Genomic DNA, 20,227 nt, shown 5'->3' on the forward strand with positions numbered 1-20,227 from the left:
AAACTTGGACTTTCATAAGCCTGTTTCATGGCACACACACACACACACACACACACACACACACACACACTCCCCCAAGATGGGGCATTCTTTTTTTTTTTTTTTCAGAGTTATTAGGCAGAGGCTTTGAGGTCTGTCAAGCCAGCTCTGGGCTTCGTGATCGCTGTGATGTGAGGAGTATCCGCCACAGGTTCCCACCATGAACGGCACCCTGCCTTCCCGCCATGATGGACCCCACCCCACCTGCGGAATGACGAGGCAAAGTGGACCTCTCCCGCCTTGAGTTGTTTCTAGTGGGTATTTTGGTCTCAGCCATGCAAAGGTAGCCAACACAGCACCCCATGCAGAACATCACTAGAGACTCATGATCTTCACTCTTGTCCCTGACATGCTTCATCACTACAAAAAAAAAACAAAAAAAAAAAAAAACAAAAACCACAAGCCCTTCCCACAGGCCAGTCTCCCCAGGAAAGCCTGTCCACCTGCCCTGTCACTAAAACCCTTCCCTAGAGGAGACTGAACCATGTCTACCCCTCCCCCTAAGGCCTCCACAACAAACTGAGGTGCGGCTAGGGCAGAACTGCATGCAGGAGATAGAGGGGCAGCTAAAGAAACACAGGGGAGCAGTCTGTGACCCTCCGCTCCCCTTCCTCTGAGGAAAGTCAGAAGCCAGCAGCAGCAAGTGGTCTTTTTCAAGCTAGCACCGGGGGATCACCGAGGTGACAGTCTGGCTCAGAGGACAGTCCTGTACAGCATGCTGTTGTCGCTGGAGTCCCACACACGCCGCTGACCTTGCTGCAGACCTTGACTTCACAAACAGCCTCTTCTTTGAAATACCAGCAAGCTGTTGACGCGCCTTGAACCAAGGAGAATCTGTTTTCCTCAGCTTTAACCTGAGGACCCGACAGGGTTGCTGCTGGCCTGCATGCCAACTTGGAGAAAATCTGAAGGTGCCTCTCTGCATGAGCCCACACCCCTTCCACGGGCACTCAGATGCAACGCAAGTTGCACACCACAGTGTGAACTGTGCCTTCCTCCATGGGGGTCCTTGTGAACAGTCCAAGCAAGACCAGCCAAGAGGCCCAGAGAAAAACCCAACTGGACAGAACTTCAGGGGGGAAAAAAAAAAAACCCAGCAACTACAGACAGCAGAGACGTGGGCCAACATGTGAGGATGCCGTGCTAGGGTGACAGTCTACCATCTTTAAGCTTCTTCTCTCACCAGACAGCCCTAAGAGACTGCCTATGAACTAGGTCAGTTCAGTGAGGGCACAGAGCCATGGTCATAGACAAGGGCCACAGGGAGGTGATGAAAAGAAGAAATGAGAGACCAGCCTCCACACAGCAACACTGTCTCCTGCCTAGTAGCAGAGGACTCCCCACAACGCAGCTTGGCACTATCCTTAAAAATTCCGACCTCTCGGGTCCTGCCCTTGAGGTCATCTGAACAGCTGTCCCAGCGCCCTCCCTACACCACCAGCCCTCAAACCCCACCCACCCCCACAACACTTGTCCCATTGTGCTGCTGTGATAGCCTCATGACCAAAAGCCACTTAGGGTTTAGGTTTATCTGGCTTACAGGGTACAGTCCATCACTGAGGGAAGTCCGGACAGGAGTTCAAAGCAGGAACCTAGAGGAGGGACCTGAAGCAGGGGCCATGGAGGAGTGCTGTTTACTGACTTTCCACAGCGTGCTCAGCCTGCTTTCTTATACACCTCAGGACCGCCTGTCCAGGGCTGGCACCGAGCACACTGGGCTCAGACCTCCCACTTTACTCATTAATCAAAAACCTGCCCCCACAGACCTGCCCCCAGGCCCATCTAATAGAGGCAGTTCCTCAACTGAGAACCCCTCTTCCCAGATGGCTTGGGCTTGTCGACTTGACGGGAGCCAACCAGCACACCTCCAGAGGCCTCGGTGTGCATCACTGGACATCTTCACTGTCCTTCCCACTCTGACACATGAGCTGCCTCCACACATACTCCGGAGCAGAACATCTCAAAACACAGGGATGTAATGGCCCTTGGGAAAGCAAGGATTTCAGAACGCCACATGTACTCTGTGTGAGCACCCAGGTCCTTGTGGGGAAAGTGTTCTGAGAAGGCAACCAGTACTAGCCACGAGGGTAACTGTCGGAAGGAAGGTGAATTATGCCATCACCCCCTTTTGACATAAAAATAATTTTCAATAGAAGGTTAAAACCATCAAGTTCTATCAATGAGATCTCTTCCATTATACCAAGAATGATTGATTGGAAAGTACTTTACTTACAGGAAAATCATGGTGATAGAATACAGCTTCCACTTTTAAAGCACTTTCCGTTAAAAAAAAAAAAAATCATACCAATGTATAAAAATAGTTAAAGATGTGAATCAACAGCCTGGTAATTGATTGGCAGTTGAGAGCCTTGTGGTATAAATAGACCCGACAATGGGAGTGTCAGGCAGCTCTGAGCCATGGCAACCTGACCTAACACAGTGTGGTCCGCCCAGGGCCAGCCAGCCACCTTGGACCAGATCTTCAAGGGAGAACATGATGAACCTAGAATCATTAGGTCAGGTCAGTACCAAGTGCTGGGCAGAGCAGGGGAAGAGACATGGGGAGCAAAGATGTGGACCCCCACAAAGAGTCTCAAGTTGTCCTGACTGTAGGCCTCTAAATAAAATGCACAGCATGCTGTGTGTACTCCGGGTCCTATGGGAAGCACAGAGTTCCCAGATACTAAAAAGAGAGATCTGGTTCAACTCTGTGATGTCCTTCCTTCCTGCTTCCTGCCCAGACTTCACCCGGGATGTAATGAGTAGGGAGCATGGGATGAGCTGATTGGAGGGGTTACTGGGGCTCTAGTATTGACTAGTGATGCCTCAACGGTCTCTGAGATTCGGTTCCTTCTTTGTTCTGTCTTCTGTTGGGGAAGGTCAGCTGAAGGTGAAATGAAGTTGGGAGGATGTGCTGTATACAAAGCATCCAACTTTGCAGCCTCTCCTGCCACTGGGCAGAGCAAACCAAGCAGTTTGTACCCGGACATCCTCACTCTTCCACTCCATACCCTTGATGCTTTTCCATCCTTGGGTGGAATATGGCTTTCAGGGGGTTGGGGCTCTGTGCCCCAACATGCACCCATGCCCAACTTTACATGTGTCCTGGGATTTCAACCCAGGTCCTTGGGCCTTCCACAGCACACCATCTTACCTACCGAGTTACCACTGTAGCCTCCACCTTGATTTCTGAGATAGGCTTGTTACCAGCCTGTGCTCACCAAGGTTAGGCAGGCTGGCCAGCAAGCTCCAGGGTCTGCCTGTCTCCATCTCTCTAGTACTAGAATTACAAATGCCCACCACCATGCCCAGCTGTCACGGGGGTTCTAGATTCACTAGGTCCTCCTGTTCACAAGGCAGGCACTTTGCCAACAGCCATCTCCCTAGACAGGTGTGTATTTCTTTTCTGGTATTTTACCACTGAGAAACCATCAGGGAAAGGCGGGAGGTGATTTCTGGCCTCTCCAAACTGTTTAACCGGGTGGGGCTGGAGATTACTTCAGTCCAGGTTCCTGGTTAAAACAAAATAAGGCATCAGTGTCCTGCCATGGTCCCATTAGCTCTGCTGCTGACATCTTGAGCCTCAGCTTCCCTGTGGTCACTGTCATAGCCATTCCGTGTTCCTCCCAGTCCCCTCAACTTCCAAGTGCCTGGCCTGGGTTGCAAGAGCCTGCTACAGTGAGCTGGAGTATCCACACACGCAAGTGGGAGTTTCTCTGGATTCATTTCACACCGACTCATAGTGGATATCCATAAAATGTCTTTCTTTTTTTTTGTTGTTTTTTTTTTTGTTTTTTGTTTTTCGAGACAGGGTTTCTCTGTAGCTTTGCACCTTTCCTGGAACTCACTTGGTAGCCCAGGCTGGCCTCGAACTCACAGAGATCAGCCCGCCTCTGCCTCCCGAGTGCTGGGATTAAAGGCGTGCGCCACCACCGCCCGGCTAAAATGTCTTTTTTTAAAGATATTTTTAAAAATGTATTATATTTGTGTTTTAATTTTACACATCAGCCATGGGTTCCTGTCCTCCCCCTCCCGCCCCACCCCCCACCCCCACCTTCCCCCCCATCCGCTCCCCTCCATTCCCATCTCCTCCAGGGCCAAGACTCCCCTGGGGATTCATTTAAACCTGGTGGATTCGGTATAGGGTCCTATTTTTCAGGTAGCCTCCCTGCAGCATAAAATGTCTTAAAAAGAGAGAAGTCATTCAGAGGCAAAAGTTGTTACAATTGCAAATTCACAAAAGGCGACTGATTTGACTTTTAAAATTCTTTACGTCTTGAATTTTTATTTCATAAGGAAACCGTGCAAACTGTAGCTCTGCCACACACTGTTCATTTCACCTATCATAACATGCTGTCACGTCCGTTTCATTGCCCTCTCCTGCGCATGTGTACGCTGCATGCCTGTGTGCAGGACATGTGTGTGGGCAGAGGCCGGGAAGGACATAACAGTGTTTTCTTCTATCACTCCCCATCTGGAGACAGTATCTTACTCGACTGGAGCCAGCAAGCCGTGGCGATCCTCCTGACTCCACCGACTCCTCTAACAGCCATGTCACGGGCACGCACACGGGCACACACACGGGCACACCTAGCTTTTCAAGTTCCAGAAACTTGAACTCAGGTCTTCACGTATGCACAATCAACGCTCTCTCTCGCGGACAAATGCGTCTGGTTTCAGATGAACAGTCTGAGAGTAAGTTACTGACACATGACTTACTGCATAGTTTCGATGATCTCGGACTTCTGGCTCTCCCGCCTCCACTCCTTGGTGCTGGGACTGCAGGCCTGTGCCACCACATCCAGTTTAGACAGTGCCGGGGATCGGGCCCAGGGTTTCATGCATTCTAGGCAAGCACTGGACCAACGGAATGAACGACATTCCTCGCCCGATCCTTTTGATTTCTCATTGTTCATTGTTACTATAGAAATGCAATTCACTTTTACGTAGCCGGTAATCTTGTTGAACCTGTAATTTCCTGTAGGATGTTTTTCTTAGACTATCTACATAAATCATTCTGCCGCCTTCACAACATTTCCCGTCTGTCCAATCTGCATACCTGTTCTTCTTCCTGCCTTTCCACACTGGCTGTGCAATCCAGAACAACACTGAGGAAAAGGACACCCCCAACCCCAGGCCAGGTCCCAGAATGAGGGGAAGCGCCGCTCTTCCTCAAGCTGGTCGCAAACGCCCCTCGGATGAGCAAGCCTGCTCCGTTGTGCTCCTGAAAGCTTTTAAAAGCATTATTGATATTGATTTTAAAAGTGGGTGTCGGGCTAGTCTTGCATTCATTCCTTGGACAATTTCTACTTGACCGTGGTGCATATGTGCATGTTCATATATTTATATTCCAGTTGCTTAAAAATTGCTACTTTTACACCCACATTCATGTGGCTGTTGTTCTGTTTGATTTTGTTTTTCTTGTGATGGCGCAGCTGCTTTGGAAGCATGGCAAGCTGACCTTGTAAAGCAACAGAGAAGGACCTCCTTGGCTTTTTTTGTGCTCAGTGTCAGAGTGGCTGTATTTCTTACTGAAATTTGGGAAGGATTCTGCAGTGAGGATATCTGGTGTTCTTGGTAGAAAAGCCCCAATTTGAAACATAGGAAGAGTGTGCCTTTGCAGTCTGTGGGCACAGTGCATGGTGTGGGGAAGGGTGGGAACTAAGGTGTGCAAACCTTTGCCTGAGTGACTTCCAGTGCCCAGCTTCACCAGTGACTTCCGGAATAAGGAAAAAAGCAATGCAAACCGTGTCCATAGAACGTTTGTAGCAACCGATACAATGTTTCTATTCTCTTTTCCTTTATGTGCATTAGTGTTGGGGTGTCTGATCCTGTGGAACTGGAGTTCCAGACAGTTGTGAGCTGCCCTGTGGGTGCTGGGAATTGAACCTGTGTCCTCCTGAAGAACAGCCAGTACTCTTAACCACTGAGCCATCTCTCCAGCTCCACTTTTTTTATTCTTTTTTTTAGGTGTTTATGAAATATAGTACCTAATACATATAGGATGTAATAATCAAGTTGAGATAGTAAACATTTTCATCTCTTCAATCATTAATCGTGGCATATTAGAATTTTCCTATTTTCTAGTCATTTTAATATATCACATTGCAGAAGGAGGAGTTTCCTTTTGTTGTTATTTGTTGTTTGGGTTTTGAGATACAATCTCACTAGGTGGGCCTGGCTAGATTGGAACTCTCTTTGTAGACCAGGCTGGCCTTGAACTTGCAGTGATTGTCCTGCCTCAGCCTCTGGAGTGCTAGGATTACAGGTGTAAGCCACTGTGCCCTTCAGCTCCCTGTTCCTCTGGTCTCAGCCCCTCTCATGTCAGGCTGCTGTGCTGGAAAGCCGAAGATACCTAAGAATAATGTCATTCCCTCCATTCCATCCTTTAGAAAAAAAAATTGAACTTAGCAAAAACACCTAGGAGCTCAGAATAAGAGGGGAAGGGAGGTGGGGGGAGAGGGAGGAGAGGGGAGAGGGAGGAGAGGGAGAGGGAGGAGAGGGAGACAGGAGAACCGCATCCACGTTACTATGACCCCGTGGCAAGTTTCCTAAAATCCATGTTGGCTGTGTAGACAGAGTGAAATAACTCTGCTCATCTCCCGAGCTCACCCTTCCCTCCTCCACTCTGTTCTGCGAAGACTGACTTCTGCCTAGAAATGCAGCTGCTTCTAGAAAAACCCCAGAGGTTTTCTCAAACCCTTTCTTCAGAGCTACACTAATTAAGCTTGGCATGGTGGCACAAGTGTGTAAACCCAGCCAGGACTCAGAAGGCCGAGACAGGAGGTTCACAAATCCACGCTAGCCTGGACTACCTGGCAAGATCCAGACCAGCTGTGGGCTGCACACTCAGACTCTCACTCATCAAAACACACCCCACACCATTTATAAACTCCGCCATACTGTTTACTGCTTAGTGGGCTCTGCACACACACCCTTTTTTTTTTTTTTTAAATGTGGAGCTGAGGATCAAACCCAGGGCCTCTAGCAAGCGCTCTACCACTGAGCTAAACCCCAACCCCACACACACCCTTTTAGACTGGTCTCACTATGTAGTCCTGGCTAGCCTTGAGTTATTGTGTAGACCAGGCTGGCCTCGGGATTGTAGTTTCTGCCTCTGCCTACTGATTAAGTCCTGGGACTAAAGTCCTTCCACACCATGCCTCTTTTCTTACTGTCTACCACTGTGCTGGACACACAGCTCAATGGATGTTTCAGCTGCAACAGCAACAAGTACAGGCCAGGGCTCCCTCTTTGCAGTGGTTACAGCAGCCACAAGAGCTTCCAAGAACTGTGAAGACGGGGTCTACGGGAAGGAAGGACGGACCCTGGAAACACCCCTGAGAGCAGCTGATACCAGAATGTCCAAACTGAGATTCTGTAATGACACTTAAAATTGTTTTAAACATATCAGTTCCATGAGTACATGCCTAAGTACCCCTGATGAACAGACTTTGTTAGGGTATTCATTTGGTTCCTCTGTGCCCTTCTCCAGCACAGACCCTGGAAATGGAGAGATGCTTTTCCCTGTATTTGGTTTGAGAACAGTTTCTGAATGGTTCTCACCTCTTTGCATGCATTTTTAATGGCTAATTTTAGGGTTAGAAGGGGACATACAAAATGAGCCTGGGGCATCTTGTCCCAGAAAGCAAGCAAGCAAAAGAAAAAAGAAAAAGAAAACGATGGTGATGGCGTAAGAGATCAGGAGGCAGCTGAAAACCCAACTGCCAGTGCGGGAGGAATAGGCAACAGAACAATCCCAGATAACAGCCCAAAGAATGAGTTCGTACTGATACAAATGATCAAATAAATGGTGGAGGGGACAAACTTGAATGCGGAACTCCAAACCATTTATGTCAATAGTATGTGCTCAGGGATCTCAAGTTTAAGCTGAGAATGGAACTCTACCCACTTAAGAACAGAGTGTCTGGCTAAGGATGTAGCTCGGTTGCTGGAGTGCATGAAGCTATGGGTTCAGTCCCTCGCACCACATGAACCTGGTGTACATGCCCACAATCCCAGCACACAGGAGGGTGAAGCCGGAGGATCAGGAGTTCAGGGTTATTCTTGCCTACTTAAAGAGCCTCTGAAGCCAGCCTGAGCTCAGTAAGACCCTGCTGGGGAGTGAGGGGTGGAGGACTGGATCCTTAGTGACTGGCTTACAGAGTATAAAATGGAAAGAGGAAAACGACGTTAGAGACACCTGGCACAAGCCACTCAGCCACACGGTCGAGGAGACTCTCACAGCACACAGCCTTGCTTTGATGCGACAATTCAGAGGCAAACCCCATAGCCAGGCAATCTCCCACACTGGAGAGGCTAAGGCTAGCCTGGGCTACACAGTGAGATCCCATCTACTCTGAGGCACATTCCATAAAGCAGCTGACCACTAAACTGTCATCAAAAGCACTCAAGATACTGTCTTAGCCTACAGACATCGAAGGAAACGTGACAACTGACTGTAAAACGGCACCCAGCATGGGATGCTGGGACAGAAAAAGGGGACAGCAGAAACTAATAAAATCCAAATCAAGTAAGGAATTCAGTCACTGATGTAGCATCATTTCCACAGTTACAGTGAACATGCCGCATCTGGATGTTAGCGAAGCTGGGGCTAGAGTCCTTGCTCCTTCTCGGGGACTCTGAAGCCATTCTAAAATTAAAAGGGTTGGTTTGGGTACTGAGGCTTGAACCCAGGGCCTCCCGAGTACCAGGCAGGTACTCTACCACTGAGCCACAGCTTGACCACACTCATCTTCCCCACTGTGCTTTCTTTCATTACAGGGTGCTGGTGACAGTTTCGTGGGGGCTCTGGCCTTCTACATGGCCTACTACCCAAATCTATCCTTGGAAGAAATGCTCAAGAGATCAAATTTCATCGCCGCAGTCAGCGTCCAGGCTGCAGGAACACAGTCCTCTTATCCATACAAGAGAGACCTTCCTCTTGCTCTGTTTTGACTGCTACTGCCCCCAAATACATGTCATCTGGAAATAAAATGCACGTGGTTGTGGCCCTTCTTAGATCACAATGACTAGAAGAGTGCCCTTCCTGTCAATATTATGTTCATTTATGAAGTCACCAAGCCTTGACTCAGAGCAATGCTTTGCTTTTCCATATTCACATCAACTAGAATTAGGTTCCACCATCAGAATCCGTACAAACAGTACCACTATGTAGGGAGCAGCACATTCTAGTGTTGAATGCACACTGGGCAGCAGTGTTTAGAGCCAGGGCAAAGAATGTTCCAAAGGGAAACGAGATAGCAGCGGTCTCTCCCAAGCACCTTCTGGGAGAGATAGCTAATACCCTTTAGCCTATGTTGTCAAACTTGCTGGGGGGGGGGGGCGGCGCCTAGGGATGTAGCTCAGTTGGTAGAGTGCTTGTCTAGAATGCATGAGGCACTGGGCTTCATCACTGCCTAAGCTGATGTGGGGCACATGCCTGTAATCCCAGTTCCTAGGAGGTGGAGACAGATCAGTAGGTCAAGATATCTTCAGCTGCACCAGCAAATCTGATACAACCTAGACTCCATGAAATCCTGTTGGGCTGGAGAGATGGCTCAGAGGTTAAGAGCACCGACTGCTCTTCCAGAGGTCCTGAGTTCAATTCCCAACAACCACATGGTGGCTCACAGCCATCTGTAATGAGATCTGGCACTCTCTTCTGTGTCCATAATAAATAAATAGATAGATAGATAGATAAATAAATGGATAAATAAATATTCTGCAGGAATAACAGAATGGACACATCACACCTGACCCTAGCTTTAAAAAAAAAAAAAGGAAAGAAATCTGGGGGGAGGGACAACAAGATGGCTCCATGTTGGAGGTGCTTGCCACCTCGCCTGATGACCTGAGTTTGGTTCTTGGGTCCCAACTCCCAAAAATGTTTACATTTTTGAGAGCTGCTTGGTTCCCTCCAAAATCACAGACTGGGCCTTGGGACACACACCTGCTATTTGGGGACAGCACTGGTTCCTGATGCTTATGGCCAGGGAGACACTACATTTTCTCAGGCATTTAAATGAAGTAGGATACGGATTAGCAATTCTGAAACAGCACATCTTTCTCTTCAAAGCCAAAAATCTGTGAAAACAAAATGGAGGAAGCTGGGGAGTTTGGAAAAATGGTGGGAAACAGCCTGAGTGGGAGAGGGGATGATGAGCCGAGACAGCAGTCATAGATGAACACAAGGGCCATCAATCAGAGTTGGCCATGGAATACACCATGCCCGAAGCAGCCGTATGGAACATGACCATAGCTTCTTGTAAATGAAAGGTACAATCCAGTCTACTGCCGACCTCAGAGCCTGTGACCACTCTGGACTGCACAGCCAGGCCAGCCTAATTACCTGGTGAGAGCTTTTCTCAAACCTCAAACCATAAACAACCAGTCTCCGGCTCTGGTAGCTGTTTGAGAAGATGGACCAATGGCAGTGTTCCTAACGACCCAACACAAACCAAAGCAGATGTTTCCTTCCCTTCTTCCAGCCGCTTGCTGTCCTGCCGTCACCGGGCAATCGCTCCAGCACTGCCCGGAGCACTGTCCTGTGGAGGCACGAGGAGCAGCCTAGGAGCCCTTGCTCCAGTCTCACCGTGGAAAACGGCTTCTCTCGTGTGAGCCAACAGTTATTTCTTGGTAAGGTGGTTAGTTGTTTGTTTTGTCTCTCAAGTTTCAAACAGCAGGGGAAACTATCACAAGAGCACAGGCTATTTCGACATTTTTTTTATTAATGCCTATAAAAACTACAGACAGAAATATCTGGTCTCTGTGAAGAACTCTTTCACGGCACTGTCCTTCACAACGGCCTTCACCTCACCAGCGTCCATGCTGTGCGGCTCCTCTTCACAGTACACACTGCAGGTCTCTGAGCCAGGGCCTCTGTCTTCCCGTTTATGAATCAAATTCACTCTCAATCCATTGCTTAGAGGGAGCGGATTTTTTTCTGTTCCACGAAGAGAACTTTTTTGTTCACTGTGAGGCAAAAGAAGGGGTTGTAGCAGACAACTAGGAAGCGCCACCACTCCATCAACAGACACGTCATGCCTCAGCCCTCCCCTTTGCCCATGTTACTATTCCTTTGACATGAGGATGAGGCCAGAGAAGACAGACAGAAGCGGGGAAGGAGCCCAGGGAAGGTCCCCAGCCAATGAGCACTGTCCTCAACAGGCCTCGAAGTCATCAGATACTGCGGACGAACGTGGCAAGCCCGACTCAGGGTCCACGCTCAGTGGGTAAGCAAGAACTGACCGGGCCCGGGGCTGAGAGCTGGCAGTCCACAGCAGAACGCAGTCAGAGGGAGGGCAGATACCACAACCCTCTCTCTACTGTCTCGAGAGGAACTGTCAGATCAACAATGCAGCAGGCACTACAGCCAAACCTCAATACTGCAATTCACTACGGAGTGGTTCCCCAAAACAAAAGTGCTACCTGCCTGCCTTAGTGAGAGACTGGAGCTAGATGCTGGGGAAGGAGGCTTTCACAGAGCCCCAGTGTCCTAAAGCCACCATCTGCCTCCAGCCGACCCTACCATACATACATACACACACACACACACACACACACACACACACACACACACACACACACACACACCTAACTACCTGTAACTACCTGCCTGCCTTAGTGAGAGATTGGAGCTAGATGCTGGGGAAGGAGGGAGGCTTTCACAGAGCCCCAGTGTCCTAAAGCCACCATCTGCCTCCAGCCGACCCTACCATACACACACACACACACACACACACACACACACACACACACACACACCTAACTACCTGACCTGACTCTCCTTTGCCAGAAAAACAAGGAAGATAGCCAAAGGAAACCCAGGAGGCCAAAGGACCATGCGACCTCACAACTCCTCACTGATCCTGACCATACAGGCATTTCAGCTCTGTTTTTTCTTCTTCTACAATGAAAATGGATATATTCCTTATTAAATTTCTAAACCATGATTAAGAACTAGCTAGAGAGCTTATTAAAATACATTGCTGCAGGCTCAAGAGAAGCTCAATGGTTATGAACACTGGTTGCCTTTCCAAAGGACCCAGGTTCAATTCCCAGCACCTACATGCTGGCTAACAACCATCCATAACTCCAGCTCCAGGGCATCTGACATCCTCCTCTAGCCTCTGCAAACACCAGGTACACTCATGTTACATGGACATACAGGCAGCTAAATCACTCTTACAAAAACAAAATAATGAAATAAAAATCTAAATATATTGCATTTCTCACCTCTAGCCTAATTCCAGTTCAGAAGCAGGAATTCAACTATTTTTTTTTAATTCTCTAGGCAGCTGAACTTAAGAACCACTAACCAGTTGAGAGAAATGTACCACTAAATTAATAAAATACACAGACATTATATAAGGGGTACTTCACATAGTTCAAATCACTGACAACATGAGAGAATACCTTCACGCTCTGAGAAGCAATCAGGAGTTATTAAATGGCCATGTCCAGAAGTCAGTGATTATTAGACAGGCCTTAAGCTGGTCAAGGTGTACACACCTGTAATCCCAGCACTCAGTGGGGGGCGTGGGGGGTGGGTGAAGCGGATCTCTGTGGGTTCCAGGCCTGCCAGTGAGTGATACACAGAGACTCTGTCTCAAAAACAGCAACAAACAGAATAAGGCTTTAAACATTAAAGTTCCTTTATTCTCTGTATTTATCCCTTTAATTAAGAGTTCAGTGCACAGGGCAGTGGCAAGCAGTGCAGTTTATATAGAGACCCTAATTTAATACAGTAGTGTACCCTGTATTAAATGTGATGAGCATGTGAAAACCCAGTAATGCTTATGAACCTGGAGAACTGGAGATCAGAGCAAATGTGGTGAATGCCTATAATCCCAGCACTCAGCTGACAGAAACAGGAGAAGTTCAAGGCCAACTATGGGCTACATGGGACATGATGCTCCCTACCCTACCCTACCCTACCCCACCCCACCCCACCCACCCCCTAAAAAACAGAAACAGGCTGGGCATTGTGATCCCAGAGGGAGGCAGAGGCAGGAGGATCTCCAAGTCCCAGGCCAGCCACAGACATACAATGAGACCTTGTTTCAAAATTTAAAAAAAAAAAGAGGAGAAAAAAGTCAGACTTCAGGGAGAAGTCAGAGCTTACTCCCTCAAGCACAGGGACACCTGGACGCAGAGGCTCAGGTCACAGGGCCACAGGACAGGACAGCACTGCTGTGTGCCAGTACTGAAACCATAACATTCAATAAAAATAGCTAAGAGGAAGGAACAACAACAGTGAGGCTCTGAATGCTGGCCAACAGCAGGAGAGGTCCTAACTCCTCTGATCTGGTTGGTCTGTGGCTGCTGGGCAGTGCTAGGGGTTGACTTAGGACCTTGCAGACAGAAAACAGGTACTCAACCCCTGAGCCACACATATCCCCAAGGTCCTGAGTTTAAACAGCCACCTTTCCTGCTGAGTGTAGCTACCATCCCTTACAACGAGGCTTCTCTTGAACAAATGGAGACCATCACAGAAAACCACAAATGGACACAACAAAGATCCCCAACAGATCCACCTACATCAGAGCTCCTGATCTGTGGCTCGGGGGACATCATGGAAGAAGGGCAGAGAGACTGTAAGAGCCAGAACACCAAGAAGTCTGAGGTGAAACAGTGTCTCCTGGAAATGGCTGCGTACACCAGACTGGAACATGGCAGTATCATGGACATGTTAACATGAAGGGGAACATGTCACAGGGTCCCACCCCTAGACAAAGAACCACACACAGCTAATGGCTGCTAGGAGAATTAGTCTCTCCCAAGGACGAGCCCCTTAGTGATTGTCCAGTGAACAGCAGTCAGCCCTGATGTGCACATATAAACACACACATATATACGCATATAGCAATAATAAGAAAAAGGCTATCAGTTTGGAGGGAACATCAGAGGGGTTCAATGAGAAGGGCTGGAGGGAGGAGAGAAGCAATATAATTAGATTTCAGTTAAAATATATTTTTAAAAAATTAGGAGATAAAATTGGCCCCATGTACCAGAAACAGCCAGAGGGGCTGGGTTCTACCACGGACTCCAAGGAGCTCGCACAGGTTCTGGGGAAGGATGGAAAGATTATGGCTCCAGTGTTCCTCCGCCCCGATCCCCTGGGCAAGCACCAAACCCGTCTCCTCCCAGCTTCCTCCCTGGTGTGAAAAACAACGCCAGCCCTGAGACAAACAGTGAGCACTCATGGGAGTTGAGTTGAAATGACACACTGCTATCCACAACACTAACATAATGTAATTTTCAGTCAAAATATTTGCTGTTTAATTCATAGAAGAATGAATCTGTCAAGTTCTTTCCCTAAAGCCAACCTAAATCTATTCTGTTCCAATTAAAGTCTGTATTGCCTTGTTTAGTGATCCACAGAATTAAAACTGACAAGTTTTCTTTCTCTTCATGATAAACAAAGTTTAATACGCTTATGCCTCAGCCTTTAATCCTTCCTCCTTGGCATCTAATTTTACATGAGCAAAGGAGTCTAAAGACAGAGGTGGGGGCTGGAGATGTCTCAGGGATGTCAAGGGACCCTGGTTCACTTCCCAGTACCCACATGGTGGTCCACAATCATCTGGAACTCCAGTTTCAGGGAACCTGATGCCCTTTCTGACCTCCATAGGCAACACAAGCACACACAGGGTGCACATACATACATACATACATACATACATACATACATACAGGCACGCTCACAAATCTGTGTGTGTGTGTGTGTGTGTGTGTGTGTGTGTGTGTGTGTGTGTAAAAGAGGCAGATGCAGCTGGTGTTGCCTTCAAGCACTCTGTGAAATGGTCAACTGACTGGGAATCCTGTATTTCATTCCTGATTTGCTTCATAAGAGACTAACAGAATATTAGCCGCCAACCAACTTTACTCATTGCAATAAAAGGATGGGAAATGGCCAGATTCTCTGGTACCCTGAGCAAACTGGTCCCATCTTCATCATGGCAAATCTGCAGGGTATCCCATAGAAGAACAGGAAGTCAGGCATCGGCTACCCCAGGACATTACCTTCTCCAGAAAAGACACTTTGCTACCAAGGGTCAGACATTGCCTATTAGAAAACCTAGTTGTGGCTGGACATGGTGGCACACATCTTTAATCCCAGCACACGGGAGGCAGAGGCAGGCGGATCTCTGTGAGTTCAAGGCCAGCCTAGGCTACAAAGCCAGCCAAAATTGTTACACAGAGAAACCCTGTCATGAAAAACCAAAAAGAACAAAACAGAACATAAAACCTGGTTGTGTACAGGAAACTGACATATGAACTTGTGATCAGAGGTCCTTACCTCAGATCAAACAAAATTATCTGGCAAATCCTAACATCCCAATACCTCCTCCACACTAAGGATGAAATTCCAACACATAGTTAAACTACCACCGAAGCTCATTTAATAAACACTTATTAACACTGTGTGGGCCCCTAAAAGGGTGGGCTTCCACCAACAGTGGCTGGATTTGTGAGGAGACAATCTAGCCTTTGGAACATGGCTCTCTTTTTAATTTACTGCATTTATTTATTGTAAGCATGTGGGGGCAGGGCACGTGTATGCCATGGCAGATGTGTGTAGGTCAGAGAACATTCTCTCCTCCTACTCTGTGGGCTGCAGTGACGGAACTCAGGTCACCAGGCTTATTGGCCTCGATCTGCGGAGCCATCTCATCAGCCCAAGCATGTCTCTTTTAAAGCTAGCATTTACAATGGCATTCTTGGTAGCTAGCACAATAGAAAATCAACTCTCCTGCCCCAATGTACCAACAGATACTCTCTACTCCTTTAGTTCACATCTGAACCTTGTAACTTGCCCGTCAGACCACGCCTCCCCTTTGCAGACAGCTGTTACCTATTCTTTGCGCAGCTGATTTCCTACCTTTACCGAACCAACCCTTCCTAGGGACTCTGCCTGACTATCCCAGCTCAAATAATCTCCCAACAGCCCAAACCCTACTACCTCCCAGTGACCTCACTCACAGCACTTATTTATCCCACTGTCACTTGCTCCCTCTCCCTCCCAAACCAACTATAAATGCCAAGAGCAGAGACTGTGTCCTGGTGTACCCAAACCCAGCATGGCAGCTAGCTAGTACCATAATAAACCCAGAGAATGAATGTCACAATTCCAAAGAGGCCACAAAATCACCAAAGACAGTCATTCAGGAAAGGAGTCCGAAGGCCCTGAAAGCTTGTGACATCATCACTCCCCGCTGTGACGTCACTTCTCTGAGTCTTACCGATTGGATCATAATGCAGAAGAGTCAGCTTTTCTCGGAGTCGGCTTCTCTTCTGGTTGAAGGAGAAACCTGTCCCAGCTTGGCTCACCAGTTTCACCAGAATGGTTCTAAGATCAAGAAGTACTGTTATGAGCTGAGGAAACACACTAACTAGGCCACCACGAACACACAGCACACCAGGGAATTTTGTGGAGTCACAGTAGTTATGAATATTACTCGGCCCTAAGAAGGGTCCACGCTACCACAGTCTGTATTTCCCATAAAGCAATTTCAATGGCTCTGAATCCCAAGGTAGTCACTTACAGGGACCTGGTAACCACCTCACCAAACAGCAGGGGTAATCAAGTCAAGTCCGAGAAAGAGCCTCTGATGCCACTCCTGTGAGGAGCAGAAGCCAGGCAGAAGAACATCCAAGGTGGTCACAGCTGGCCTATGGCAGCCTTAAGATGGTTGCCTCAAGAAAGCCAGTCTCTTCCAAAGTGACTAGCAGTACAATCCGGAAGGGACAAAATCAAGAGGTCTAAAGTGTCACACCATTAATGCACAAGCCCTGGGCACCTTCATAATTCATTTAAATTCATCATCCAAACCATAAAACTTATGGTTTGCCTCTCCAGGCCCTTGAACACTTGTTCTGTTACTTTGTCATATGTGTGCCATCTTTGTTTCCCCACAGAAGACATCATTCTCACGCCATTCCCAAACAAATTTGAAGCATTTAAGACCTAGGGCCAAATGCATGCTGGGCAAATCCTCTCCTACTGAATTCTGTCCAGCTCTCTTTGTTTATTTTTCTAAGTTTTCAGACAGCCTGACTGAGTTGCCCAGGCTGACTATGAACTTGTTCCAGGCTCCTGAGTGGTTAGGGTTATTGGTTTGCACCACAGACCTGGCCTCCTTGTTTTTCTCAATTCATCAACAAACAATGTGATAGTCTTCAGAGGCACTGTTCTGAACATGCACTTGGCCCTGGGTTCAATCCCCAGTACTGGGGGATGGGGGTGGGGTTACGTAATTATTCAATCATTCATAAAGATTCAAACAATCTCTATGGGGTTCTTACTCTGTGATGAGCCCTACAAGAAGCATAAAACCAAGTCTACATCCTCTAAGGACTAAAATTACAGGACAGATGAACCGGCAGATAAAGAAAAAGGCAGGGCATGTTTCTACCCTCTAGTACACTCATCTGGTGTTTAGCTATACAATTTTTCTAGTGCTTAGACTGATTTCCAAACTAAAAACAGGCCCTAGGATTTAATCAAATCAGAGCTCATCTGGAGATTCACCCAAGACTCCAGGCAAGAGCTTCTTGGTCCTCACTCTGAGGAAACAGAATTTTGGTGGTGATCCAAACAGCAACAGCCTGACAGCTTGTTTAGGAACAAAACAAGGAATCGAGAAGATAAATCCTGAGATGCAAGCCAAAGCCCCTTTAAACAAAGGGTATGACTACTCACTGGAGTTCCTCGGTGGGACAGGAGGGAAACAGGACAGTCCTCAAATTGATTTTTAATTTTACCTCAGTGTAAATGCGACACTTTGGAAGAGGCCAGATTTCCACCTATGCTCTTTTCCTGGGCTAGTAATGGGTACTCTTGGGAGATGCTGGGTAGTGGGTACCACAACTGCCTATCAGCCACAAACTTGGAAGAGGAAACAGCCAATCATGAAGTACTGAGTCGCTAAGCTACATGTTCTGTGGTTTAAGTATATGAAATGCATTTTTAGTTTATGCATCTGCAACCTAGGGCAGAAATATCAATTGCATCACTTATCAACTCAAGATGCAGCTGTGTTTTATTTTTTCAAGGCATTCACACCAACAAAATAATTAACCACATAAATAACCCCAAATCAACTTGGTTTGAGAAACAGATACACTGGCAGCGGCCAGACTACCAACCCCAATAGAAATAAGTAAAGTTTAAATAAAACCAACACTTTTACTTACTTTGACTTGCTCTTGGCAACTTTTTTTTGGGTAAAGGTTGGAAGAGGGGAAAAAAAAAAAGGATACATTTATTATTTATTTTACGCAGTGCTTATAAACATCAGTAATAACCCAAAAACACTTAGGAAATATGCCACGTTTACCCTAAATTAACTTTCCTGGATATCAGAGAGTAATCAAACCAACAAAACTGTGAACATTATTTTTAAGACAATCCATGGAGTTGACCAGCGCCTTAAAATCTTTCTAAAGTAATCTGTGCTCTATTTCCACCCTTCTCTGGTGCAAATATTTGCGCTGCAACAAGCCTCTCGTTTTAACAAGTGAACTTTGCAACCCGCAGCAAAAGTCACGTGAGGTGAAAACGAAACCGAACCCGGAAGTCGGCGAGGAGCCGGAGGACGGGGTACTGCACCGCGGCCGCCGGGAGAGTGATTCTCCGGCCATCCCACCGGGAGCAGCGGGGCTCCCGACCCTGCAGCCAGACCCGGAAGGGGTGGCAGCTTCCCCGCCGGGCCCTCCACCCCGCCCGGCTCCACCTCACGACCTGCCTGTCACCGCCTGGGCCCCACGCCGCAGGCCCTGCCGCTGCCCCGGACCAACTTACGAGAGACGGCCGAAAGCAGCATGGCGCCGGTCCCGGGACGCTGGCCCAGGCCGGCCTAAAAGAGCTCGCCCGAACAACTGCTTCCGGGGCATGAGCCGGTTCCGGTAGAGGGCTCCGGAAGTTGATCTTAGAAGCCACGCCCTCTTGGGGGGCGGTCCTTGAATTCTCCGACTCTGCTTTCTAGGCAGTGAGTTTTGTCGTATTATGGGGTGGACCCTCCTCCATTCAAAAGTTGATATCACAGACTTCAGATCTGCCTGGCTCCAAAAACGGTGCCTTTCCCACTCGGCATTGGTCTACTACTTGGCCGTTATTAATTTGTTTATGCTGTGCAAGGAGCCTTAACTCACTGTTTACTTCATGCCCCAGTTAATAATCAGGATTTTATTATTTTTGCTGTTGTTGTCTTTGCTTGATTTTGTGTGTTTGTAATAATGCTCCCTATTTTATTTTTTCTAATTTGTTCCTAGAGTTACTTAATTTTATGTGTCTAAGTGTTTTGTTTGCACGCATGTTTGTGCATCACCTGTGTGCCTGGTAGCTGAGGAGTTCAGAAGAGGGCATAGGATCTCCCGGAGTGGGAGTGTTAGGATGGTTGTGAGCCGCCATGTGGGTACTGGGAACCAAACCCAGGTCCTCTGCAAGAGCAACAAGTACTCATGTAAGCTGAGCCGTCTCTCCAGCCCATTGTTGTTGTCGTCTTAAGTGATCGTCCCAATAACCCTGTTAAACCTATAATAGTATTTCCACTTCCATGAGAGGTAACTAAAGATGAGAGTGATTGACTTGACCAGGGTTGCTCAAGTTGTGAGTGGAAAGTCTCGGTCTTGAACCCAAATCTTCAGAATCCAGAGGCTATATTTTCAAATATGATAGACATTATTGAGTGCTAGTCTAGTCAAAGCAGAGTTCCAGGTTCACTAAAGACCCTGTCTTAAAATAGAAAGATAGATAGCCAGACAGACAAATGATAGATAGATAGATAGATAGATAGATAGATAGATAGGGTGGAGAAGAAGGAAACTGACATTGACCTCTGGCCTCCACACATGCACCAGTGCACATGTATACACACATATAGCACATAGACAGAAAAGAGATACCATATGAACTGTTTTGAATTCTCTTTTTTATTTTATGTGCATTGGTATTTTGCCATGGGTGTCAGGTCACCTAAAACTGGAGTTACAGACAGTTGTGAGCTATCTTGTGGGTGCTGGGAATTGAACCCAGGTCCTCTAGAAGAGCAGTCAGTGCTCTTAACTGCTGAGCCATCTCTCCAGCCCCTGTCCTGAATTCTTGAAGGAATATGAAGGAAACAATGGCTTTCTTCTCCCACCAGCTATACTTACCTGTTATTTACACGTAACACATTGTTGG

General features: G+C 47.5%; 2 protein-coding genes across 3 annotated transcripts in view; one reads left to right on the plus strand and one right to left on the minus strand.

Moving 5' to 3' along the window:
* The window catches only part of Rbks (ribokinase), an 89,133-nt gene extending 80,093 nt beyond the window's left edge, over positions 1 to 9,040 (plus strand). Inside the window, exon 8 of one of the 2 annotated variants that reach the window (XM_036171184.1) lies at positions 8,824 to 9,040. In XM_036171184.1, the coding sequence (XP_036027077.1) occupies positions 8,824 to 8,997 (174 nt within the window). In that variant the 3' untranslated portion in view covers positions 8,998 to 9,040. Of the gene's footprint in view, positions 1 to 666; positions 946 to 8,823 lie in introns of those variants that run through there. The other variant, XM_036171186.1, reaches the window with a different exon arrangement.
* Positions 9,041 to 10,749: 1,709 nt separating this feature from the next.
* Mrpl33 (mitochondrial ribosomal protein L33) lies at positions 10,750 to 18,952 on the minus strand. Its single transcript, XM_036170244.1, has 4 exons — positions 18,848 to 18,952; positions 18,241 to 18,259; positions 16,287 to 16,393; positions 10,750 to 11,013 (listed from the first exon to the last, which is right to left on the minus strand). The coding sequence occupies exons 1-4, from the start codon at positions 18,867 to 18,869 to the stop codon at positions 10,964 to 10,966; spliced, it is 198 nt and encodes a 65-aa protein (XP_036026137.1). The 5' UTR covers positions 18,870 to 18,952; the 3' UTR covers positions 10,750 to 10,963.
* Positions 18,953 to 20,227: the final 1,275 nt, after the last annotated feature.

Source organism: Onychomys torridus, chromosome 21 (assembly GCF_903995425.1).
Source record: "Onychomys torridus chromosome 21, mOncTor1.1, whole genome shotgun sequence".
Lineage (NCBI taxonomy): Eukaryota > Metazoa > Chordata > Mammalia > Rodentia > Cricetidae > Onychomys > Onychomys torridus.